The sequence below is a fragment of the Coffea eugenioides genome, unplaced genomic scaffold (genome assembly GCF_003713205.1).
Source record: "Coffea eugenioides isolate CCC68of unplaced genomic scaffold, Ceug_1.0 ScVebR1_2492;HRSCAF=3526, whole genome shotgun sequence".
NCBI lineage: Eukaryota > Viridiplantae > Streptophyta > Magnoliopsida > Gentianales > Rubiaceae > Coffea > Coffea eugenioides.
In genome coordinates, this window is record NW_020862984.1 from 1 (window position 1) to 22,129 (window position 22,129).

The following is a 22,129-nucleotide window of genomic DNA, read 5'->3' on the forward strand; positions in this document are numbered from 1 at the left end:
ATTTTATGTTTCTGAGATTTTTCAAATAAAAGCATTTTGCAGATTTTGAGTGGTTGGTTTTGAACATTTACTTGGAAAACTAACTTTAGACTGCAAAATAGGGATTTACTAACTTGTTCAAGAACACAAATATAACAGATGTATGAATACGGAGAATGTTGAACAGACTGTTTATGGAAGTGTTTTTATTTTCAGTTCTGATAAAAGTGGTGATTGGTCACAGGTAAAGGTCTACAATGAACGGAAATATCTAGCACATTCTCTGAATGATGCCAAAACAGCTGTTGAAGAGCTTAACAAGATCTCTTCTGCAATTATTTTAGTAGTCATCATTATAGTGTGGTTGCTGTTGATGGGATTTGCTACAACTAAAGTGTTGGTCTTCATTTCATCTCAACTTCTACTGGTGGTCTTCATGTTTGGCAACACAGCCAAAACGGTATTTGAAGCAATGGTCTTCGTATTTGGAACCCACCCGTTTGATGTTGGCGATAGATGCGTTGTCGATGGGGTGCAGGTGATCCCTTATCCCAAAGTGCATATCCTTTATTTTCTATTCCACTTCTTCTTCCTAGTGTACCCTAACCCCGTTGAACTTCTCCAGATGATTGTTGAAGAGATGAACATTTTGACAACAATCTTCTTGAGATATGACAATCAGATGATATACTATCCAAATAGCATTCTTGCTACTAAACCAATCACCAACTTTAATAGAAGTCCACCGTTGGGTGATTCTGTGGAGTTTTCTGTCGATTTTTCCACTTCAGTCGAGAGCATAGCAGCTCTAAAGGCCAAACTAAAAGGGTATGTCTCTACCTCTTATATTTCATCAGTCATCAGAAAGAAATGATAACTATATTTAGTTGCCGCCTTCTCATTTTTTTCTGAGAATTTCCTGCCCTGCCCTTCCCTTCTTCTCTTTGTTTTATGGGTGTTGGCTGATGCCAATTTGTGTTGAGAAGGCTTCAGGGGCAGAAAGGAATAATACAGTCTATTAGGAGCTTCTGAATTTTAGTGTATTCAAGTTTAAGTTCATTTTCCAAATTAGCCTCCCAGTTAAGCATGGTAATAGCCAGCTTTCAATTCATTAGTCCGTTAGGATTTGAGGTTTCACAAGAACTCGATATCTGCTGATACAGGATGATACTTTCCATGAAAGATGTTCGCAATTCACCTGTGTTTCGGATTGATTTCCGCAACTGTAATAGTGTCATCTGTTTCTTCAGCTTTTCATTATTGTTTCGCACGCCAAGCTTCATGTAATGACTTTGGACAGTTCAACTTCAATTTTCCTTTCTAGTTCCATCCTGCAGCTGTTCTTTTCTAGTTCCAACACACACTCGACGAGATTGATTTCGGCAAAAGAACCAACTGGATACACAGAACTCCCCCTGCTTTTCTAGTTTCTGCTGTAGTACAAGTAAACCTTGCTCTGTAATGCAAATTGCATTGGCAACCAGAAATTGAGGCTACAAATTAGTAGTTCCTTTCGCTGTCTTTATGGAAAAGAAATTTACTTAGTCTGACTATTGCTGCCCAGCCCTTTTACATTTCATTTCTGGAGCCCAAATGAAAAGGAAGGAAACTTCCATAATTGGTTGTAGATGTAGTGTTTTAATGGACAAGGTGCTTTGTGGTGTGTTTCAGGTATTTGGAGAGCAAGCCTGAACAGTGGCAGCCTAGCCACAGCGTCCAGATCAAGGAAATTGAGGATGTGAACAAGCTCAAGATGGCTCTCTACGTTACTCATGCCATAAACTCATCATCATCGCAGAGAAGCAGCCACAGATCTGATCTAGTCCTTGAGCTGAAGAAAATTTTTGAAGTTCTTCAAATCAATTATCATCTACTTCCTCAAGAAGTGCATGTCAGATATGTTGGATCAGAGTTTCCTCCATCTAACACCTATTGAACGATGATATATTCTTCTTCAACATTCATTCTTTAAAACTATAGCAACAAAGTTGCTCGTGGCATTATTAGCATTTGGAATCATACAAACGCCCTATTTTGGAGGGGTTTTTTTTTGGAAGAAAAATAATACTGTAGCCATATGTACGAACGAGATAAAAATATACCAATTACTCAATACGTCAAGAAAATATTTCAAAAAAAATTTCCCCAAAAATTCACAAATTTTTTCGTTTTGAGAATGCAGTAGGTTTGCCAAATCCTTCAAAGAGTAAAGGTCATGCATGGCTCTGGTTTAGTATGAATGGATTTGTCATCCAATGGAAAAGATCAAGAATCCATTATTATTATTTGGGTTATTATCCAATTCAGACAATTATTCACCTTTGTTTTCTTCCGGGTTCTGCTTTAATAATTGCCTAAAACTAAAAGGCTTGATCTAATCTCTCTTTCACAACCTTAGAAAATGAAATAAAAGTGAACGGGACAGCACCAAGCATTGGGAAGCATGGTCGGTCAGAGCAGCGTAACAATGCCCTGTAATTATTGGCAATTACCCAAAAACGTGCACTATTCTTCCAAACTGTTTGGATTCTTGTTTTAGGGCCTGTTTTTGAAAAACTATTTTTCACAATCCAAATGCTACAGTAAATGTGTATTTCAAAAACAACTCCAAAAACACCAATATCCAAACAATATATCAAAAACAACTCCAAATACATATTTAATATGTTTATTTCAACTTATATATTTCAATTATGTATAGGATATATATATTATATTAATTTAAATATATTTATTTATACATATTATAAATATTTTACTTTATATAAAATATTATTTTATATATTTATATAAATATTATATATTACATAAATTATATATATTATAAATATGTTGTTATACATTTATATAAATGTTATATATTATATATATTTAATATATACATAATATATATTATATATATTGAACATTTATATAAATGTACATTTAAACATAATATATATATTTATGTATATTTATAATATACATTTATATTATGTATTATATATAATATAATACATTTATATTAATATACATAATATTAATTACACATTTATACATAATATTAATAAATGTATACATTTATATTTATTACATTAATACATTTATACATAGTATTAATATATATTTATAATATATTCATTTATACATTTATATAATATTCATTTATAATTTATACACATTTATAATAATATACATTTATATATTTATAAATATATTTATATTATGTATTATATATAATATAATACACTTATAATAAATTTATATATTTATTTATAAATATAATATATAATAAATAAATATAATACACTTATTTATTTATATATAATATATAAATTTATTTATAAATATAATACACTTATTTATTTATACATAATATATAAATATATTTATTTATAAATATTTATAATTGTATTATAAATGCATAAATGTATATAAATATAAAAATGTAAAAGTTATAAATTATAATATAGATTTATATTATGTATTATATATAATATAAAACATTTATACATTTATATTAATATACATAATATTAATTATATATTTATACATATTATTAATAAATTTATACATTTATATTTATTTATAATATATACATTTATACATAATTTAATATATATTTATAATATATTAATTTGTACATTTATATAATATTCATTTATAATTTATACACATTTATAATAATATACATTTATATATTTATAAATATATTTATATAATGTATTATATATAATATAATACACTTATAATACATTTATATATTTATTTATAAATATAATATCTAATAAATAAATAAATATAATACACTTATTTATTTATATATAATATATAAATTTATTTATAAATATAATACACTTACTTATTTATAATAATATATAAATATATTTATTCATAAATATATAAATATATTTATTTATAAATATTTATAATTGTATTATAAATGCAGAAATGTATATAAATATAAAAACATAAAAATTATAAATTATAAATTATAAATTATAATATTCATTTATATAATATGCATTTTTAATTTATATATTTATAGTAATATACATTTAAACATTTATAAATATATTTATATTATGTATTATATATAATATAATACATTTATATATAAATATATGAATATATTTATTTATAAAAGTATAAATATATTTATTTATAAATGTATTATAAATGCATTAATGTATATAAATATAAAAATATAAAAATATAAAAATTATAATTTATACATTTATACATTTATATAATATTCATTTATAATTTATACATTTATACATTTATAAATATATTTATATTATGTATTATATATAATATAATACATTTATATATTTTTATATAAATATATTTATTTATAAATATTTATTAATGTATAATTGTATATTGTTATAAAAATATAAAAATTATACATTATAAAAATACTCGAAAATATGTTTTAAAAATACATCTAAAAATAATCCATAAAACATCTACAGTAAAAGTTTTTTATATAATTTTTTAAAAACAACCCCAAAAACAACTAATCCAAACGGATTTGTATTTGAAAAACGAAATGCTACAGTGCTGTTTTTGAAAAACAATCCCAAAAACAGCTAATCCAAACGGACCCATAGGTGTTTTGTAGAAGTTGTAAGGAGTGTTATGGTATATTTTTTTATAATTTTTAGTGAAAGCTATGGTGATTTGAAAAAATAAAACTGGTCTGTCTTTTGTTTTTTTTGGCCACTTTCGGGTCATTTTTTTAAAAAACTAACCCCGGAAATGCAATCTACGCAAAAAATCGAGTGAGGGGGTGTATTTTGTGAAAATTTGGCGGCCGAAAATTCGTCGGCAGCCGGCGGCGGTCCGGTGATGGCGGCGCCGCAGGCCACCAACTGAAGCTTCTTCAGTGGGCCGGACAAGAAGAGGAAGAAACGGGAGTGGAAGAAGAAGAGAAAAAGAGAAAGAAAAGAAAAGAAAGAAAGAAAAATGATGGGCTAATGTTTTTTTTTGGTGGGTTGTGGTTAGTTTTGGTTGGGTTTTGGGAATGGGTTTTGTTTTATTTCTTTTGGGTTTCAGTTTGGGCTAGGAGGTCAGAGCCCATTTATTTTTTGGTCGGGCTTGAGTGATAAAAAGACGGGCTGGCCTGCTGGTTTCCTTTGGGTTTCGGCTGGGCTTAGGAACTTTCGGCCCAAGTAAAAATAAAAAGGAAGGCCCGATGACCTTTCTTGCCCAAATCAGAAACTGAAATTTGCACTCTAGCCCCTGTTCTTTGGAATAGTTTTACTTCGGCCCAGAACATTTTAAATTTCTTTCAATTAGGTCCTTAAATTAATTGCTCTTTGGTCCCGGAACTTTATCTTTTACTTAATTTGGGCCCCTAAACTTTAGAAAATTATATTTTTACCCCCAAAAATTTTTCAATTTTTGCAATTCAGTCCCTAATGAATTTTGACTCTCTTTATTATGATTGTTTCTTTTCTTTAATAGCTAATTATGCTATTTTTGAATATACTTAACTTGTAATTTTTAGATGTTTTTAAATTTCTTTATGTTTGACATATTAGTGTGAATTTAGTACTTTTGTTATTATTATTTTTCAATTAAATTGGTGCCATGATTTTTTTTTGTTCATTTTGAGTATAAATAGAGCAATTTGACTCCATTTAGTCACCACTTCAAAAGGGAGGTACCCCTATTACTATTATTTCAATGTCAATTACGTGCTCCTACGTGTTCTTATGTGTTTTATATATTTTATATGTTTCATTTATTTGATTTTAATGCTCTTCAAATTTTTATATTTGTTTAGTTAATTTTTATAATTATTTGAGAGGCATTTAAATACATCAAAAATGTATTAGATAGGATAATTAGATTTGTTTTATTATATTTTTCCCTTTTAGATTGTAATTAGGTCCCTATTGCAATAGATAGGGTAGATAAGATTTTTTTTATTTCCCCATTTTAGATTGTAGTTAGATTCTCCACTGTAATAGATAGGTTTTTGCGTGTTTATGTGGCTTATGTGTTATGTGCTTTATCCGTTTTTTTTAGGATTTTTGCATCTAGATATTATGTTTATGTGTTATGTGCTACGTGCTCTTACATGTTTATTTGTTTTAATTTATGTCTTATTTGTCTTACTATGTATTAAGAATGCATGGCGTCACCACACTAGTCCAACGCTAGTTGTGGCTTCTCCCTTCGTTTACTTGCTAGTCCAACGCTAGTAAGGATTTTTAGAAATGGATTAGTCCAACGCTAGATTCTGAGATCTTTCGTGCGTTAAATTCATTTTTGTGTGATATTCATCACATTTTCATACATATTTTTTATTTTTAGGATCTTTTCTCATTTGCATGATACAGTCTATTATATTATTCTCTCCCCCCTATCCTCTATATGTGTGAATCATGTCATTTAGAATTGCATCTCATTTAAGTTAGTTCATTTGCTTGTTTATGTTAGGAGAATTATTTTTCAAACATGGAAAATAGGTGATTATAACTTTTTAGTTTAAATATCCCATTAATCACTGTATAAGAAAATTATGTCACGAGTTTTTGCCTCCCATATCTATTATATTGCATTTCCTTTTCTTTTGAGCACTTATACCTATGTATATAATTTAATTTAATTTTCTTTTCTTTTAATTTCATCATTCGCATACTCATGACCTCTTCAGAGAATTATTTTGGCTTTCGCAATTAATACGATTGGTATCAATTAAACCCATGAATGCACATTTTGTTCCTCTCAACGGTTTTATTTACATCTATGTAGAAAACATCCAAATGTGATAAATTTAAGTGTTAGATTAGAGAAAATTTTAACTAAACTACGCAACTAGTTTAGACTAGGTTGAAAGGATGCCTTAGGTTTGAGTTAATTGAACATTTGCTTTCCCTTTCTTCAACCATGACTCCCGAATTCATTTTCTCTTGTTTTTTCAAAAACCTGGAATTGCCGAAAAGGGTTTTATTTTATTTTATTTTTATCAAAAAATATTTTTTAGTGATTTGGTATACCCAAATTCAATATCAAGTGGCGACTCTTCTTTTTCTTAAAAACTCTTTTAGATTAAATTTTGGACCCAAACTGTTGCACTTTTTAAAGTCCCATTTCAGGTCCTTTTTCACTTATTTTTAAATAAAAATCACATCATTTGTAAATATCTTATTTTCATCGCGAAAAAATGGGACGCGACAGCGAGGGCTTCCAAATAATCAACTTGAGAACCAGGGAGCAAAGTTGGGTTGTGTCGCTGTTTATGTTAACGAACTGCCTGCGCAGTTTTGTTGCCTCCGACCCAGGTTTCTCAACTCGTCCTGTCCCACTTATGTACGACCAAAACGTATTTATTATTGCTCTGTCAAATTGTAAATGAATAAACACAGTAGTATTTCATAAGTTGATGATCGGAACTTCTTTTAGTGCTGTCGTCATCTATCACCAATAGACTCTTTCGTAATTAAAAGTCGTAGAATTACATGTGGGTTGTGGGTAATGGATCAGTGAGTCGTTTTAACTTAGCATAGGACGTGTTTGAGAAAATGTCTCTAAAATATGTTGAAGTGGCAACGAGAATAATTCTCTTTCCACGAACGGTTAAATGGATGAACATATTTGATCATATTGTTGACTATCAGGTAGCAGAAATCTATTGGTAGCTGATTGTGCCCTTTATGCGCAGATGCCCAGACTCTGAGTTTGAAGCTCAATAAGGTATGATGATTCAGAGCCTTCATGTGAATGCGAGCTCGGCTAATCCTGGGTCACTGTGTAAATGGGGTTTCAGTTCCTCAATATGTGTTCCTCACACGATATACAAATTTCTAAGAGCAGCTCCTTTGCTTTACTACGGTACATTCTTTTCCCTTTCGTGACTGTGTATGTAGGATGGAAGAAGGTAGTCGGGAGATATTTAAGTACTTTAATTGACAATTGTAGATTAAGTAATTGTTTTGAACCGTGTAGGACCTCAAAGGCTATCTGTCCAATGTGGAGTTAGGTTTCGCCCTTGCATTGACATACACAAGGTGGTATTCAGGGCTTTCTTTTATCCCCTGGTGATTTGCTTATGAAATACTGTCAAATGAATTTTGTGGCAGCATCAGGAAATTTGTTTAACTAAGATTGAAATAACAACTGACATCCAACAAGTTGGTGATTTGTAGCATGCTATCATCACGTGTGCTTGGACATGAGATTTTTGTGTCTTGTTGTTGTCACCCAAAAGTAGTGACTGTTCAAAAGGCAAGAAGAGATTTAGCTGCTTGAGAATCTTTTCACTTTCTCCTTTTCTCTATTGGTGGTATTTGTGGGGGGACAGAAGGAAGGCAGCCCGAGAATTGAGTATTAGTAGCCCATATTGCCATGATGGGAACCAATGTTTGATTCATGCACATCTCATAACAAAGCAAAGCAAACGCTTACTAATTTAGACTTTCTTTCAAATATTTTCAGGGAAAAGTGAAGCAAATTGTAGGATCTACTCTTCAAGATTCTAGGGAAGAAAGTTCAAGTCTCGTAACAAACTTTGAATCTGATAAACCAGCAGCAGATTATGCAAAGCTTTACAAAGATGATGGACTTACGGGAGGTCATGTGATCATGCTTGGCGCAGATCCTTTGAGTAAATCAGCTGCTATTGAAGCATTACATGCCTATCCTGGTATGGTATTCTCGTTGGTGATGCATCTTTTGGCTTTATATGCATGTTAATTAAGACTTGTTATTCAAGTATCTAAGCTTATTGCTTAATTGTATCTCCACAATTTATATCATGTATACTTGAACTCTACCTTTCTGAAAGTAATTTTTTTTTTTGGAAAGTGAAAGACACTCTCGTTGAATAGTGATGTGTTTTTGTGCGCGTGTATGCGTGCGCTCGCACATGATTTTTTTTACTCACAAGTACTCTTGATACTTCAACTGGCAGCCTGGCACTTGATATTGTCATCAATCTTAATTATATAAACAGAAATCAACAAGGATAATGTTTTTTTATATCTTTAATTGCATTTAGTTTTTCTTGTTATCTGTGTCATTAGCTGCTGCACAGATTTCTGTGCTGTTCTCAAGTGAATAGAACTTAATGTAGCCATTGTACGTCTGGTACAATATGAGGCTCACATTTTATGATTGCTAGAATGCGTCAACTTACAGCCATTCCTCTGCTGAACACTGAGATTATGACAATGTCTAGGTGGTTTGCAAGTTGGAGGTGGTATCAATTCCAGCAATGCTTTTAGTTACTTGGAGGAAGGAGCCAGCCATGTCATTGTCACATCTGTATGTTTCCTTTGATTTTTTTTTTCTTTTTAAATATGCAGTAGCAAGCATCTTATGCACAAATTACAAAGGATTATCACACTTTTAGAAAACCTCTAGGCCCTAGGTTAATTGTTTTATCATATGCAAAAAGAAATTTGTCTAGAAGAGAGGCAGGAAATGGTTTACCTGCCTTAGTTGATGTTCTTTGCTTCAGGAATGCTTGATGAGTTTTAAGTTGACATTAGCTGTCTCTGTGCATGCCTTTTTTGGTTCTGATCAGGAAAAAAAAGGAGAAATATGTCCTACTCATTACTTCTTCTTAAATTTCAAATGAAAGGAGCCAGGAGGCATCCCTTTATTCCATGTTACCATGTCCTTTTGATGCAATGAGAAGTCCTTGTTTGTGTAACTCTGGGTTTTGGATGTTCTAGTGTTGGTTATAAGTTTGAGAGCTCATTTGAACTAGCAACAAGCTAGACTCTGAAGTAGCTTCTGTTTTACTGTTTAATATATATCAAGCTCATATTTTTCCTCTTTTTTCCTGCAGTATGTTTTCAGCAATGGACTAATGGATCTTGACAGGCTTAAAGAGCTTGCTAATGCTGTTGGGAAAGAGAGACTTGTATTGGATCTCAGTTGCCGAAAGAAGGTTTGCTTTGGCCTTGAGAAAAAACATACCTGAGATAAAATCTTTCTGAGCTAATGGAAATGATTATTTATTTTTGAGACTGTTCCATTTCTTATCTTAGAAAACATTGCACTTTATGTGATTATTAGCCCTGGTATGCAGCTTGTCTCAATCTAAGAAGTATAGCACTTACTCCGTGATTAAGAAACTATTTTGGTCATGGTTCCACATTATGCTCTACCATGTAATAAGATTATTTTCAGTGACTTCAAATATCAATTTGTAGGAGGGCAAATATTTTGTTGTCACAGATAGGTGGCAGAAATTTAGTGATGTATGTCTTGATGAGAAAGTGTTGGATTTTCTGGCTCATTATGCTGACGAGTTTCTTGTCCATGGAGTTGATGTTGAGGGAAAAAAGTAAGTGCACTCCTTCAATCATTATATTAATGCTGTCAAGGTTTTTTATAGGTGGTACAGCAAGATAGTTTAATTTAGAATCAGTATCCTTAACCTTGAGTAGAGGTATTATCAGTGTGTGGTTTTCTTCCAAAACCTTTTGTACATATATAAAATTCAAGTTTTTATGCATGTGCTCTTTGTCTTGCTGCAGTTTCAGTTCTTCATTGTGGTTTTTTTCTTTGCTCCGCACCCTTTTTCTTTTCTGTTTTTCGTCTATTTGGGAGTGGGGTGGGGTGAAGGGGCGACGGTCCCTCACCTTGTTAGCTTAGTTTGTTATACTAGCTTTGGCAGAGGGTCTTCCTCAAGCAATAAGTATAACAGGACACAGTACTGAGTAATATGAAGCCAAGCTAAGATGTTTTGGCTTTCTGCTGGGATTTAGCTGTTTAAACAAAGTTTAAACACAGTACTGGGTTCAGTTTTCATCCTGCATGTCATTCTCTAATTATACTTGTGGCTTTAAGGACGGGCTTTTTGATTATGTATTACAAGAATGGACCCGAAATCCCACCCCCTCCATGAAATTCCTAAATCTCTGGCATGATGTTCTTTAATTTTAGTTCTTTCCATGAGAGATTTACTCTGACATTTAGGGAAATCGCAGACACTTATAAAAGACAGTCTAGGATACATCTATTGATTGGTGGTGCATTTTGCCTTACTTACATGTTGCTTCAGACTGGTTTTTCGACCAGTTGAGCATACAATAGATTAGAGTGCTATGAAACTGAGAATCATGATTAATCCTGTAAAAGAGCAACTTAACAACACTTTCTTCCACTTGAGTATTGCAGGCTTGGAATTGACAACGAGCTTGTGGCATTGCTTGGAAAGCATTCCCCGGTGTGTACTTGTTCATTTAGCTTTCATTCTTCTTGCGTGTTTTCCAGACTTAGGAAATGTATATAGGGAATTCTTGTATAGTTTAGGGTAGTTTCTGATTGGTTTATGATGTTTTACTATTTTTTTTCACTTAAAAATTGGAATCAGTGACTCAAGGTGGAGTCAAAGTGTAATGCCCAACTTTTAAAAATATGAGAAAAAGAATTTGATAACTGATGATGCAAGACAATGTTGGCAAGCCTTTGAAAACAATTAGCTCACGATTTTTGAATTAACCTATTTAAGTACGACACAGGCCTTGGTACATGTTCTTTTGTTGGAGTCTTCTTGGTTTGGAATAGCATTAGTTGCAGTAATTGTGCTTATGAATCACTATGGAAGTTTGGTTTTTGGTTGGCTTATATTGGCATTATTACTGGTCGCTGGCCTTACATGCAAAATCTAATGTATTGATGAAGTACCTCATTGTGTTTTTGTTTTTCTTGTGACTGGTTCGTGCTCTTACCCTCCTCATATCTGACATTGCATTTTATGAATGGCAGATTCCAGTGACTTATGCTGGTGGCGTGAGCACAATGGCTGATTTGGAGACAATTAAAAGTGCAGGAATGGGTCGTGTAGATGTCACCGTAGGCAGCGCCTTGGATATATTTGGCGGAAGCTTGCCATACAAAGATGTTGTGGCTTGGCACGTCCAACAGGATGCCTTAGCGGTTTGACGGACCTTGGTGGTCCTTTTCTGCCAGCAGTGTAATCCAGATAGATGATGGTCATGTTTCTGCTGGATATGTGCTTGGGGAATGACGGGGAAGTTTTAGTGACTTCAATTTTTGCACGTCTGACGGTGTGAAGTGCTTGCTGAAAATGACGGATGGAGCATCAACTAGAGTAGTGATTGACAAGCAAAATAAATTGTTTTCCAGGCCTTGTATGCCGTCAAGATGTTTTTGTTTCTGATATACACATTCCTAATGTTAATGCTGGTTTTTTTTGTTGCGTAAGATAACGCGTACTGATTTTATTATTAGACCCATTAGATGTTCAAGTTACATTTTGATCCTATGATTCATCTGCAAGTTAAATATGAGATTGCGTGTTACATGAATACTAGTATATGCTTACGTAAGATGGAATCATTTTACGGCATTCATAATTTTGCAACATATCTTTTTCTTTTTTCTTAAAAACTCAGAAGTTGAAGATCTTCCACCTCAACCTTAATCTGAACTCTTGCTAAGTGCACTGAGATCTGCTTAGTTAACGTAGTATTCATGAATTTCGGCAATTTCAAGCATCACCCGCACGGTGGGCTAAGAATTGCATTCGTCTGGAACTGCCATCCATCATCTCAGGAAATTAGTAGTGAGGGAGTGTAGGAGCTTGTTTTTATTTAGCAATACTTAATAGGGCAAATTACATTTTAACCTCCTGTGGTTTTCGCAAAAACCACATAACCCCCCGTGATTCAAAAAGCTATACATAAACTCCCTGTGGTTTGGGTTGAACTGTCAAATAGACGGAAAGCACGAATCATGACGATTCCAGGGCAAAATGTCCAAATTACCCTAATATAAATACAAAAAGGAAGCAGATGAAGTCAGATTCTCCCTTGTTCTGGTCTTTGTTGTGAGAAAGAGAGAGAAAAAACATGACCCCGAATGAAGGAGAGAAAATTTAACCCACAAAATTAAAACCGTAGATTTACCATTGAAGATCAAAAAGTAGCAGTGAAAGAGTTTCACGAAAGCTATTGTTGCATCTGGTAAGTTTTTTTACATCAGTTTAGCATATAAGATGCACTTGAGTATTTTGAACAGAAACTATCGGGCTTCAGACTTTAATAAATCAGTGATGCACTTACAAATTTTGAATTTTGCTCTACCCGCGGCACCCCTGCCGACACAACTGTCCAGGGCATGGTCCCAGGGTCAGCTTCTTGTCTGTGCAAATCAGTCGAAAACAAGGCTCTCTTGAACCAACCAGAATTGATAAAAAATGTTAGTGAGCCTTGTTCGGCTGCTAAGCTCGGGGGTTTCAGCATTGAAGTTTCTGAAATACTCGATCTCCCTCCAATTATGACTAATAAGCCACCCCGCAGCAACATCAGCAAGGAGAGAGAAGAAGGGGATTATGAGCCAAGTTGTAGGCTGAAGGGAAGTGAGTACCGGTCTTTGTCCGTCAAAGTGGCCAAGGATGACATTCTTAGGAGTAGGAGTAATAATGCTCGGGGAGTAGGAGTAATATGAGGACTTCCGGCGGCAACAATAAAAACTCTCCCAGAATTGCAAACTGACAGTAATCTAACAATAAAAACTCTCCCAGAATATGATTATTCAAAGTCCTCCGGCGGCAACAATTTTGGTGAGTCCGTCATCACCGGGGCCGGGGGTCTCAAGCTCAGAACAAACTCTCCCAGAATTGCAAACATGAGGATTCAATATCAAGCCCGAAAAAAAGAAGAAGCTTTTAGGGGTAATATGGAAATGTTTTTAGGGGTAATATGGGAATGTTTCTGACTGCTATCAGTACAATCAGCGCGTTTTGCCCACGAATCGTCACGATTCATGTTTTCCGTCTATTTGACAGTTCAACCCAAATCACAGGGAGTTTATGTATAGCTTTTTGAATCATGGGGGGTTATGTGGTTTTTGCGAAAACCACAGGAGGCTAAAATGTAATTTGCCCTACTTAATATTGCATGTTGAGATTTCTTCTTGGTTCATTTTCAAGCATCGAATTGTAGTTTGGATAGGGCTCCAATTTAGATGTAGAACCACACAAATTACCAAATTACCAAAATTCATTTTTTGGCCAAATTATTACTACAAATTTCCACCGGTACCGGGTAATGGCCATACGATAATTTTCCGCGCCAAAAAAAGAAAAAAGGGTGCTGACGACTTTCGGGAGAGCCTGAGCCGCGATCCCGCACTCTCTCTCTCCCTCTTGACCAAACAGAGCTTCAAACAGAGCAGTGGGCAGTGATAGAGCAATCGAAACATGAATCTCTACGGTTCAATCGCCACGACGACCACCGTCACCCCCACCGATTCCCGACTTCTCAGAAATTTTGGGCATAAACCTTCACGTCCTTCGTTGATAGTTTACAAATCCATGGCCACCCGAAGGAGCTCTACAACCGGCGCCAGTCCGCTGCTTAGAATCAATTCTAATTTTTCGGCACTGGAAGCCAGAGTTTCTCTCGTCTTCGCTCTTGCCACGCAAACCTTCTCTCTCTCCCAGCGACGTAATCGTTATCTTCTTCAATTATATTGTCACGTCTTTGGTTTATGTAGAAATTTTGAAATCCGAGTTCGCTTTACTGGTTCTTAATTCTTCTCCTTATTTTATTCTTATTTTTATTTTTTTTGTTTTTAAACAAAAACGACTTGTTTAGTTCTGATGGAATTGGCGAGCGAGACTGCCAAGTACGTGTTCCCTTCGAGGAGATTCGAGAGTCGCACTTTAGAGGAGGCTTTGATGTCAGGTAGAACTTTGTGTTTTGCTGGAATTTCCTTCTCTACATGGAACCTCGTTATTCTTATCTTATCTTCCTTTCGATTTTTTGAAGTTCCGGATATTGAAACTCTGAATTTTAAGGTTTTGAGCCGCAATGATCAGTATGAGATAAGGGAAGTTGAGGTACTATTAATCGCTTTCACGTCATTTTCTAGTTGAATATCTGGAAGTTTTCACTAAAATTTTCATCGTCTTAAAATTCTATGTGGTATAAATATTTGTTTGTGATTTGGATTCAGTCGTACTTTATTGCCGAGACGACAATGCCCGGAAAATCTGGATTTGATCTAAATGGCGCTTCAAAATCCTTCAACGTGCTGGCTGAGTACCTCTTTGGTAAGGTAGCTAGCTGAAGTATTTTTTTCTGATTCAGTCCGTGGGTTACTTGCTATATCATGCTTCGAATTTTATGTCTTTTTCGTGTGGTTGATTTTAACCTGGCTGATTTTAGAATACAAAGGAGGAGAAAATGGAGATGACCACTCCTGTTTTTACTAGTAAAAGTCAGTCTGAGGGGGAGAAAATGGACATGACGACTCCCGTGATAACTAAAAAGGTAATTACTCCGGTTTTTCCCTTGGCGTTCCACTTATCCTTTGCGAGTAAGAGCTGATACATTAGATGGTAGTAATAGTTTTGTAACTGCATTTAGTTCGTAAGTTTCACTCTTGCAGGTGGTAGGTTGCCACCTGAAATTTGGGATATCCTGCAGTCGGCAATTTGGTTTGCCAAGAATGCCCTTAGGGTGACATACACTCTGGTCAGGTCATCCTTGCAGTAGTAGTACACTACTGACATCGTCCTAATGGACAACTGATCAATGGGGCAGGGTTTTCAAATGAATAAGGACGTATACAAGTGGCACTTTGGCATTTGCTCACAAGGTTTACCATCTTACAACTTGAGCCATTTAGAGTCCTTGATAGCACTGGCATAAAAGTGTACGGACTAAATAATAAAAGTCAGGCATGTTGCTGAATATTTAGATAAAGGTTCTTGGAATACATGTGTCCTGACCCCAACCCTTTCTCCAAATGAGGGGTCGCAAAGAGGATATAAACTTGCCTATAACTTTCCTTGCCTGATGAAAGTTATAAGCAAAAGGAGCTTTTTCCAGGAAAAAGTGGTGCAGTCCTGCTTGTTTGCACCTCCTCTGTTATCTCCTGGAGCAAGGGGCATCACCTACCCCGGGTATCCAATTAGAACTGCATTTAATCAGTCATTAAAATCTCTGTGCGTGTGTGTGTGTGTGTTTTTTTTTTTTTAACTGGAAACACCTTAGAAGTTTTTTTTTAACTGGAAACACCTTAAGAAGCCTCTTGAGTGTGTCATAGAATTTTGGGAGAAGTGATATTAGATTATGCATTCAGCACATTGGTGGAGCACAAGTGTGCCAGTTATCGAGTTTTAAGATAACAATTGAACTTGATTGGGTTAATGGTCTATCTATTATTGGAATCTCTGGCTGATTCAATGAGAGCTGTAGTTTAAGCACCTTTAGAAGTTGATTGTTTACATGGTTATGCGGGAATTCTGGTCATTTTTTGAGAGATAAAGTACCCTGATCTGATTACTCTTGGGTTGCTGATCTCATGATTGATATAAGAAGCAAAATGAACCAGCTTCTTTATTTGCACCTGAGACAAATTGAGAGGGTAATAAAGAATGATGGACATTAAATGTCTTCTTTAAAGATTTTTCCCTGCAGCATATGTAGGTTCAAGTTTCATCTTTGAACAGCACATATCTAGTAGCAAGAGTTTGTTAATCCTGCTACTGTAGTAGCAGAAGCATGACAATTTAGCTATTGTGGTAGCAGATATCCAAGTTTATTTTCCCTTTTCTTAAGTTCTTGATGTTCATCCAAATCTGTTGATTTGTGAGTTTTCATCAGGTGGCAGGTCAAGATGAGTGGAAGATGTCTTTTGTCATGCCCTCAAAGTATGGTTCAAATTTGCCATTGCCTAAGGATCCTTCGGTGAGAATAAAAGAGGTGCCAAAGAAAATTGTTGCAGTTATTGCCTTTTCTGGTATTTTCTCTCTATCAATTCAATTTGCTTTTTAATCACATCTAAAGTTGAAATTTGCATGTAGCAAGCGGAAAGATACATTGTGGTCCAAAATTAGAGCCTTTGAATTTGGCCAAAATTCTTGTACTGGTATATAATGCCGTGTGTGTGTGGCTTTTGTTATTTGTAAAGACTCTGTGAGAAGCAATGCACCCATAAGGATACCTTTGTCTCTTTGAGATGTTTTATGTGTGCAGTTCTCCTTATTTTTTTAATTGAAATTGATTGCTTTGGCAACAAACGACAATAATATTGCTCTGCAATTTGTCATTAAGATGGGTGCCCATCTGCTGTCATTTACTATCAATAGCAGGTGGTGACATGTTTTGGTCACTATTAGGCAAGTCCAATGGCATACAACCCCCAGATGAAAGAGTTGCCAGTTAGAGTAGCTGACCTGCATTTCATTGTCAATCAGGTTTCGTCTCTGATGAAGAAGTTGAGCGTCGTGAATCCACTCTTCGTGAGGCACTGAAGAAAGACACTGAGTATCGTGTAAAGAATGGTGCGTCAGCAGAAGTTGCTCAGGTAGTTTCTGATACGTCAAGGAAACGTCAATTAGCACTCCTTATGGTGGCAGCTTTTAAGTTGTCTCTACTACCTAAGATCTTAAGCACTTCTGTATATGTTGATCTTTTGTTTTCTGTCATGCTTCTGTTTGATTGCAGTACAACCCCCCGTTCACACTACCATTTACTCGACGCAATGAGGTTGCTCTTGAAGTTGAAAGAATACAAGAATAAATCCTTACCGTACAGCACTCAAGACCTCACATACCTTCTTATTTAGTTAAAAAAAAATTCGGTAGCACTACTAGTCTGTGCTCTAGTCAGGTTAGATGAGACCATATGTGTCTTAAGTTGTGTATTCACGATAGTATTTTGTAGCATTTAATCCCCATAGAAGGCGCCCCCCCCGGCCCTCTCTCTCTCTCTCTCTCTCTCTCTCGCTCGCTTCCTAATGACGTGGTGATGCGTGTGTTAATATTACAAGTAACATAGTAGAATAGAAGTTGCCCCTGTTACTTCGGGCAAAATTGCAGACTTAAACAAAAGAATTAGAAAATTTTCACATGCCACTATTTTGCTTATTCCGTTCATAGGCAGAACCCGGCTGCCGGCAGAAGCAGTATCGGACGGTTCTGCAAGTCTTTTAAACTTTTTATTCTAGTCAAATTGGTTATTTCCGATGGATGAGCAATGAAGTCACTGGAGTTCCTCTTGGTTAACCGGCACTGGCTGTGCTACTGTTATATTTCATTCCATTTTAGATATTTGTAATGATCGTTTTGGCCTTCCCCCTTAACTAAATTATATCTTGTATATCCTTTTTGGTTGTCGTCCTGGTGCGATACGCTCAAGCACGTATAATCTTGGTAATATCATCAGCGTCTTCCGTATCCAATTTATTAGTTTTAGAAGGTGGACATTGCCGGGTAAGGGGCAAGAACATTGTACCACAACACTTATGTGTCTCAGCGTCTTCCGTATCCATGGTGTGATAAAATTAAAGTTGTAGTAATTCATTATTAACTATTTGTATAAATTTACAACACTAATGTTTAATTCAGTTATTGGTCATGTATAATTAACAACATTTGAATAAGTTATAATTCATTCTTAACTACTTTTTTTTTTTTTAATGTAAACAAGAGAGAGCTCGCGAACTCGGTACGTTTCTTACACTAGTATTTTTCTCCTTATCATCTAACTTGTCTCTCCTCACATTAACTACTTCTATAATTGTATAACAATGTTATTTTATTCAGCTACTGTTCACATGTAATAATATTTAGATTCATTATGAACTACTTATAAAATTTAATAACAATAATGTTGTATTCAATTACTATTCATGTGGTGTGGATACATAATAATTGCATTATGAGATTGAACAGGTAGTTAACAATGCGTTATAATTTGCTTGTAAAATGTCACATCATTTGCGATCGAACAGTTGTACTACCTTCCCCCTCGGACATTGCCACCCCATGGTGTGGATGCCTATGCGGAAATTCCCGACAAAAAACAGAAGTTACTAACAGGAAATAGCGTACGTGGCAGACTATGCGGAAATTTCCGACGAAAACACTAAAGCTGTAATAGGAAATAGCTCACTCGATATTGCTGAGTTCACTTGTATATTAAAAGACTGCTTTTGCAATTTGCTGCTGAAGTTGGATGAAAGGCTTTATTTTCTGAATTAGTGGGAGATAGCCACTTCCTTTCTTTTTTTAATTACCGTATAGAAAACATCTCACATAGGTGAAAAGTTGAATGACTGACTGGTAGGTTCATTTTTACGTTAAAGAAAACATCCATTAGGTGAAATATGGTTGATAAGGACTTAGGGATGAAAAATGTAGATGGATCTCTCGATAGATTTGAAGTTCCAGTTCTTTAAATTCGAGTATTTCGTGCAAGCACTAGAAAAAAGGCTGTAGTATCAGGTGGAAAGCTGCTACCTTTGTGCTACTTGTATGTGGAAGGTAAGCTACTACAGTATGGGGGTTTTACAAATTACAACACAGGAGTGAGTTGCAATCATAATATTTTGGCAGTTGGAGCGCTTGTTTTCGAGTTAACTATTGTCCTTTGTTTACTATATTGAAACACCGAAATCAGTTTCCTTCCGGTACGCTTTCCAGCAAAGGCATCCACCTCGGAGAGCTTCTCCTGCTATCACTACTGAAGCTATCAGTACCATGCGTTTTCCCGTTATTCTGAAGCTTAGAAACCATATTATCAACCGTAATCCCACCTTTCCGCAGCATTGCTTGCAATTCTTCCTTGCTGATTACGAGCTTTATCCTCAACACTCCACCTTCTTGCCCGGTAGCAGTGATTTTACTTGAAACGTCGCCCGCCTTCCTTGCCCTTTGCGGATGAACTGTCAAAAGAGGTAAAAGATAGTAGACGCGACCACCAATCATATCGGTGTCTGGATGCAGATGACGGACGACAGGCAGTGAATCATAGAGTGCATGGCCACCAAATATTGATAGCACATGGCAGACTTTCATCGGAGGGTTGTATTCAAGTACTCGCCCATCAGATTTAATGACCTTGATGGCCTTCTTCCGCGGAGCTATGCAATTTCCCATATTTCTTGCTAAGACTGGAACTCAACGGAGAGAATACCTAATTTTTACTGATAGAAAGTAGGTCGTTGGGGGCAGCATATTTGCTTGGTTGTATTTATAAGAGAAACGCGACAAGTCTGCCCTTATTATTTGAGAATATTACAGCTAAAAACCTGGTGGCACTTTTGATCCCCACTTTCTAGTTCTTTTTATTTCGGCTGTGCGATCACTTGTCACGAGACAGGGCCGGTGGTGCCTCATTGGGACTGGGGACAATGATGACCTTTTAGGTCGAGAATTCACCATTCTTACTAATTTCAGCGATAACAAAATTTTTTTTTTTTTTTTGGAGTTGTTTTTACGCATTTTAATATAGACAAATCACGGTTTAAATAATGCATGCACGAGTAATTCTTATGTTAAAACTAGTAGTGAATTTCATGAGAAGATTGAAAACGGGGTCATTAATTTGATCATCAATCAAAATGAGTCAACATAAAAGCGTATCTAATAATAAAATGATATTGCTTTCGTCCAAGTAAATGATATGAGACGCTGAAAACCTATTCTACAATTTTCTATTTGAAACTACTCGTGTAGTCATCATGGTCTGCTTTGAAATCTTAATTGGGTTGGTGATTAGTTGTGAAATGGTGCGATGCATTAGATACACCACAGTGCATGTTGTGAGTCTTGTGAGTGAGTGGATCACAAGTTTTTACACGGAAAATTGAGCAGGACCACTAACGAGTAAAAGACGTAGTAAAACATACTGTATATAGATAGTAGAAGACTTGCGTAGTGGTTGACCGCATTGCGCCGTGTCCGTGTAATTAATGGTACTTTGGTTGACTCCATTTTCCCAACATTGACTATTTAATTTGTTCGGTCTCTCCTTTAACTTTAAAGTTTAAACAGCACGAGTCCACTAAAACAGATACTACTGTGATCGGGCCGCCAGAATGATGGTGTACAAAACCCAACCATCCTACTTCAAGGTCCCTCTTGGACTTGTTTGGATTATCAATTTTTTCTCAAAAAAAATTTTATATTTTTTGTGAACTTATTTTTTAATCATTTTTTTATTTTATATATATACATTAAATCACTGTAGAAAAATAGGAATGCAAATGGAATCTTACTGTACAATATACATAGCAGAAGGGTAATTATTACTAATTAATGGGAGAAGAAGGGAAGTTCATTTTTGTTCGCATCACATTTTGACGAATAAGGAAGAAGGCGATGGCATGAGTGGCCACGGGATCGGTAAGGCAATTAGTGCAAATAAATCATGCATGGCAATGTGGGATTGGAGGGTTGTAGAAACAACTAGGTTCAGTGCTAAGTGATGTTATCCACACGCATGCCTGATATATATATACATATACATATACATATATATATATATGCGGATAATCACTAGCTAGGCGGTTCATGAGTTACTCGTTTTTACTGGTGGAAACTGGAAACACGATTTTTCCCCCCTTCCCTCCTCTTACATATTTAGGACTACAAGCTGGTTCGTAATTACAGAGCAGAAGTTGTGCTTTGCAGTTTTATCGATCTTGTCCCCTCGTAATCATCGATCCCTTGCGCGAAGGCCCGGAAATTGAGTTGGACAAAGCCGAAGGAATACAATAAGTCCTGTGTGCACTCAAGAGTCTCTTTAGATTTGCCGTGGGAATTCAAACCGGAAAACTTGAGTTAAAAAATGTTTTTTTTTTTTTGAGGCATGCTAGAATCAGATTTGATTTGCTCTCAATAGTTTACAGTACCGCATCAGAGATGGTTTTGGTCCTCAATTATATAATGGACCATCTTCATCATATCTGAAAGTGGGGTTGCATCTCACTAAAATCTCAGAAAACAACAATTGATACAGGAATTTTAAAAAAAAATAATTTGCTAGTGCTGAAGTGCTGTGACAAAAAATGAATAGTCACTGTGGATTTTGGGGGGTACGCTCACTGGTCGTGCGTGCTCATCTAAGTCCCAAATATCTCGTCCCAAAACACAAAAAACAATCTTGCTTTCCATTAGGGTTCCTCTCGGACAAGTCAAACAGGTATGCCACTGGCACAGCCTAAGGCACGCGGATATGGTAATTTTTCCAACGCCCCCACCCCTCCCTCCACCGTAGGAGAAAAAGAAGAGGCATGCAGGACAAAAGGGGCGTCGCTTTCCAAACAAGTAGGATTACCATTACCAACTTGCTAGTAAGTAATTCCTTTTTTGGTGTACATCATGATTTCTGTTGTCCAAGTGCAGGGAATTTTCTGCATCTTTTAACAAATCAAAATTGGA

At 35.2% G+C, this 22,129-nt stretch overlaps 4 protein-coding genes across 4 annotated transcripts; 3 read left to right on the forward strand and 1 right to left on the reverse strand.

The window, feature by feature from the left end:
- The first annotated feature begins 41 nt into the window (after window positions 1-41).
- Window positions 42-2,086, forward strand: LOC113756802 (mechanosensitive ion channel protein 10-like). The gene is made up of 3 exons (XM_027300344.1): window positions 42-517; window positions 605-807; window positions 1,651-2,086. The coding sequence occupies exons 1-3, from the start codon at window positions 143-145 to the stop codon at window positions 1,913-1,915; spliced, it is 843 nt and encodes a 280-aa protein (XP_027156145.1). The 5' UTR covers window positions 42-142; the 3' UTR covers window positions 1,916-2,086.
- A 5,165-nt stretch (window positions 2,087-7,251) lies between these two features.
- On the forward strand, window positions 7,252-12,201 carry LOC113756801 (1-(5-phosphoribosyl)-5-[(5-phosphoribosylamino)methylideneamino] imidazole-4-carboxamide isomerase, chloroplastic-like). Its single transcript, XM_027300343.1, has 9 exons — window positions 7,252-7,284; window positions 7,637-7,806; window positions 7,921-7,982; window positions 8,410-8,617; window positions 9,152-9,237; window positions 9,767-9,868; window positions 10,134-10,267; window positions 11,104-11,152; window positions 11,695-12,201. The coding sequence occupies exons 2-9, from the start codon at window positions 7,671-7,673 to the stop codon at window positions 11,869-11,871; spliced, it is 954 nt and encodes a 317-aa protein (XP_027156144.1). The 5' UTR covers window positions 7,252-7,284; window positions 7,637-7,670; the 3' UTR covers window positions 11,872-12,201.
- A 1,799-nt stretch (window positions 12,202-14,000) lies between these two features.
- On the forward strand, window positions 14,001-17,626 carry LOC113756799 (heme-binding-like protein At3g10130, chloroplastic). The gene is made up of 8 exons (XM_027300339.1): window positions 14,001-14,399; window positions 14,550-14,639; window positions 14,724-14,794; window positions 14,911-15,012; window positions 15,123-15,227; window positions 16,566-16,701; window positions 17,159-17,268; window positions 17,409-17,626. The coding sequence occupies exons 1-8, from the start codon at window positions 14,153-14,155 to the stop codon at window positions 17,481-17,483; spliced, it is 936 nt and encodes a 311-aa protein (XP_027156140.1). The 5' UTR covers window positions 14,001-14,152; the 3' UTR covers window positions 17,484-17,626.
- A 1,434-nt stretch (window positions 17,627-19,060) lies between these two features.
- Window positions 19,061-19,889, reverse strand: LOC113756803. The gene has a single exon (XM_027300345.1). The coding sequence runs from the start codon at window positions 19,841-19,843 to the stop codon at window positions 19,361-19,363; it is 483 nt and encodes a 160-aa protein (XP_027156146.1). The 5' UTR covers window positions 19,844-19,889; the 3' UTR covers window positions 19,061-19,360.
- Between the last annotated feature and the right edge of the window lie 2,240 nt (window positions 19,890-22,129).

Bases quoted from the DNA above. Each gene is read 5' to 3' on its own strand.
- LOC113756802 (XM_027300344.1), top strand. From the start codon at position 143: ATGAATACGGAGAATGTTGAACAGACTGTTTATGGAAGTGTTTTTATT. The intron at 518-604 runs GTGATCCCTTAT...GAACTTCTCCAG, and splicing joins GCGTTGTCGATGGGGTGCAG to ATGATTGTTGAAGAGATGAA. The intron at 808-1,650 runs GTATGTCTCTAC...GGTGTGTTTCAG, and splicing joins CTAAAGGCCAAACTAAAAGG to GTATTTGGAGAGCAAGCCTG.
- LOC113756801 (XM_027300343.1), top strand. From the start codon at position 7,671: ATGATGATTCAGAGCCTTCATGTGAATGCGAGCTCGGCTAATCCTGGG. The intron at 8,618-9,151 runs GTATGGTATTCT...GACAATGTCTAG, and splicing joins AGCATTACATGCCTATCCTG to GTGGTTTGCAAGTTGGAGGT. The intron at 10,268-11,103 runs GTAAGTGCACTC...TGAGTATTGCAG, and splicing joins GTTGATGTTGAGGGAAAAAA to GCTTGGAATTGACAACGAGC.
- LOC113756799 (XM_027300339.1), top strand. From the start codon at position 14,153: ATGAATCTCTACGGTTCAATCGCCACGACGACCACCGTCACCCCCACC. The intron at 14,795-14,910 runs GTACTATTAATC...ATTTGGATTCAG, and splicing joins ATGAGATAAGGGAAGTTGAG to TCGTACTTTATTGCCGAGAC. The intron at 15,013-15,122 runs GTAGCTAGCTGA...GGCTGATTTTAG, and splicing joins CTGAGTACCTCTTTGGTAAG to AATACAAAGGAGGAGAAAAT.
- LOC113756803 (XM_027300345.1), bottom strand. From the start codon at position 19,843: ATGGGAAATTGCATAGCTCCGCGGAAGAAGGCCATCAAGGTCATTAAA.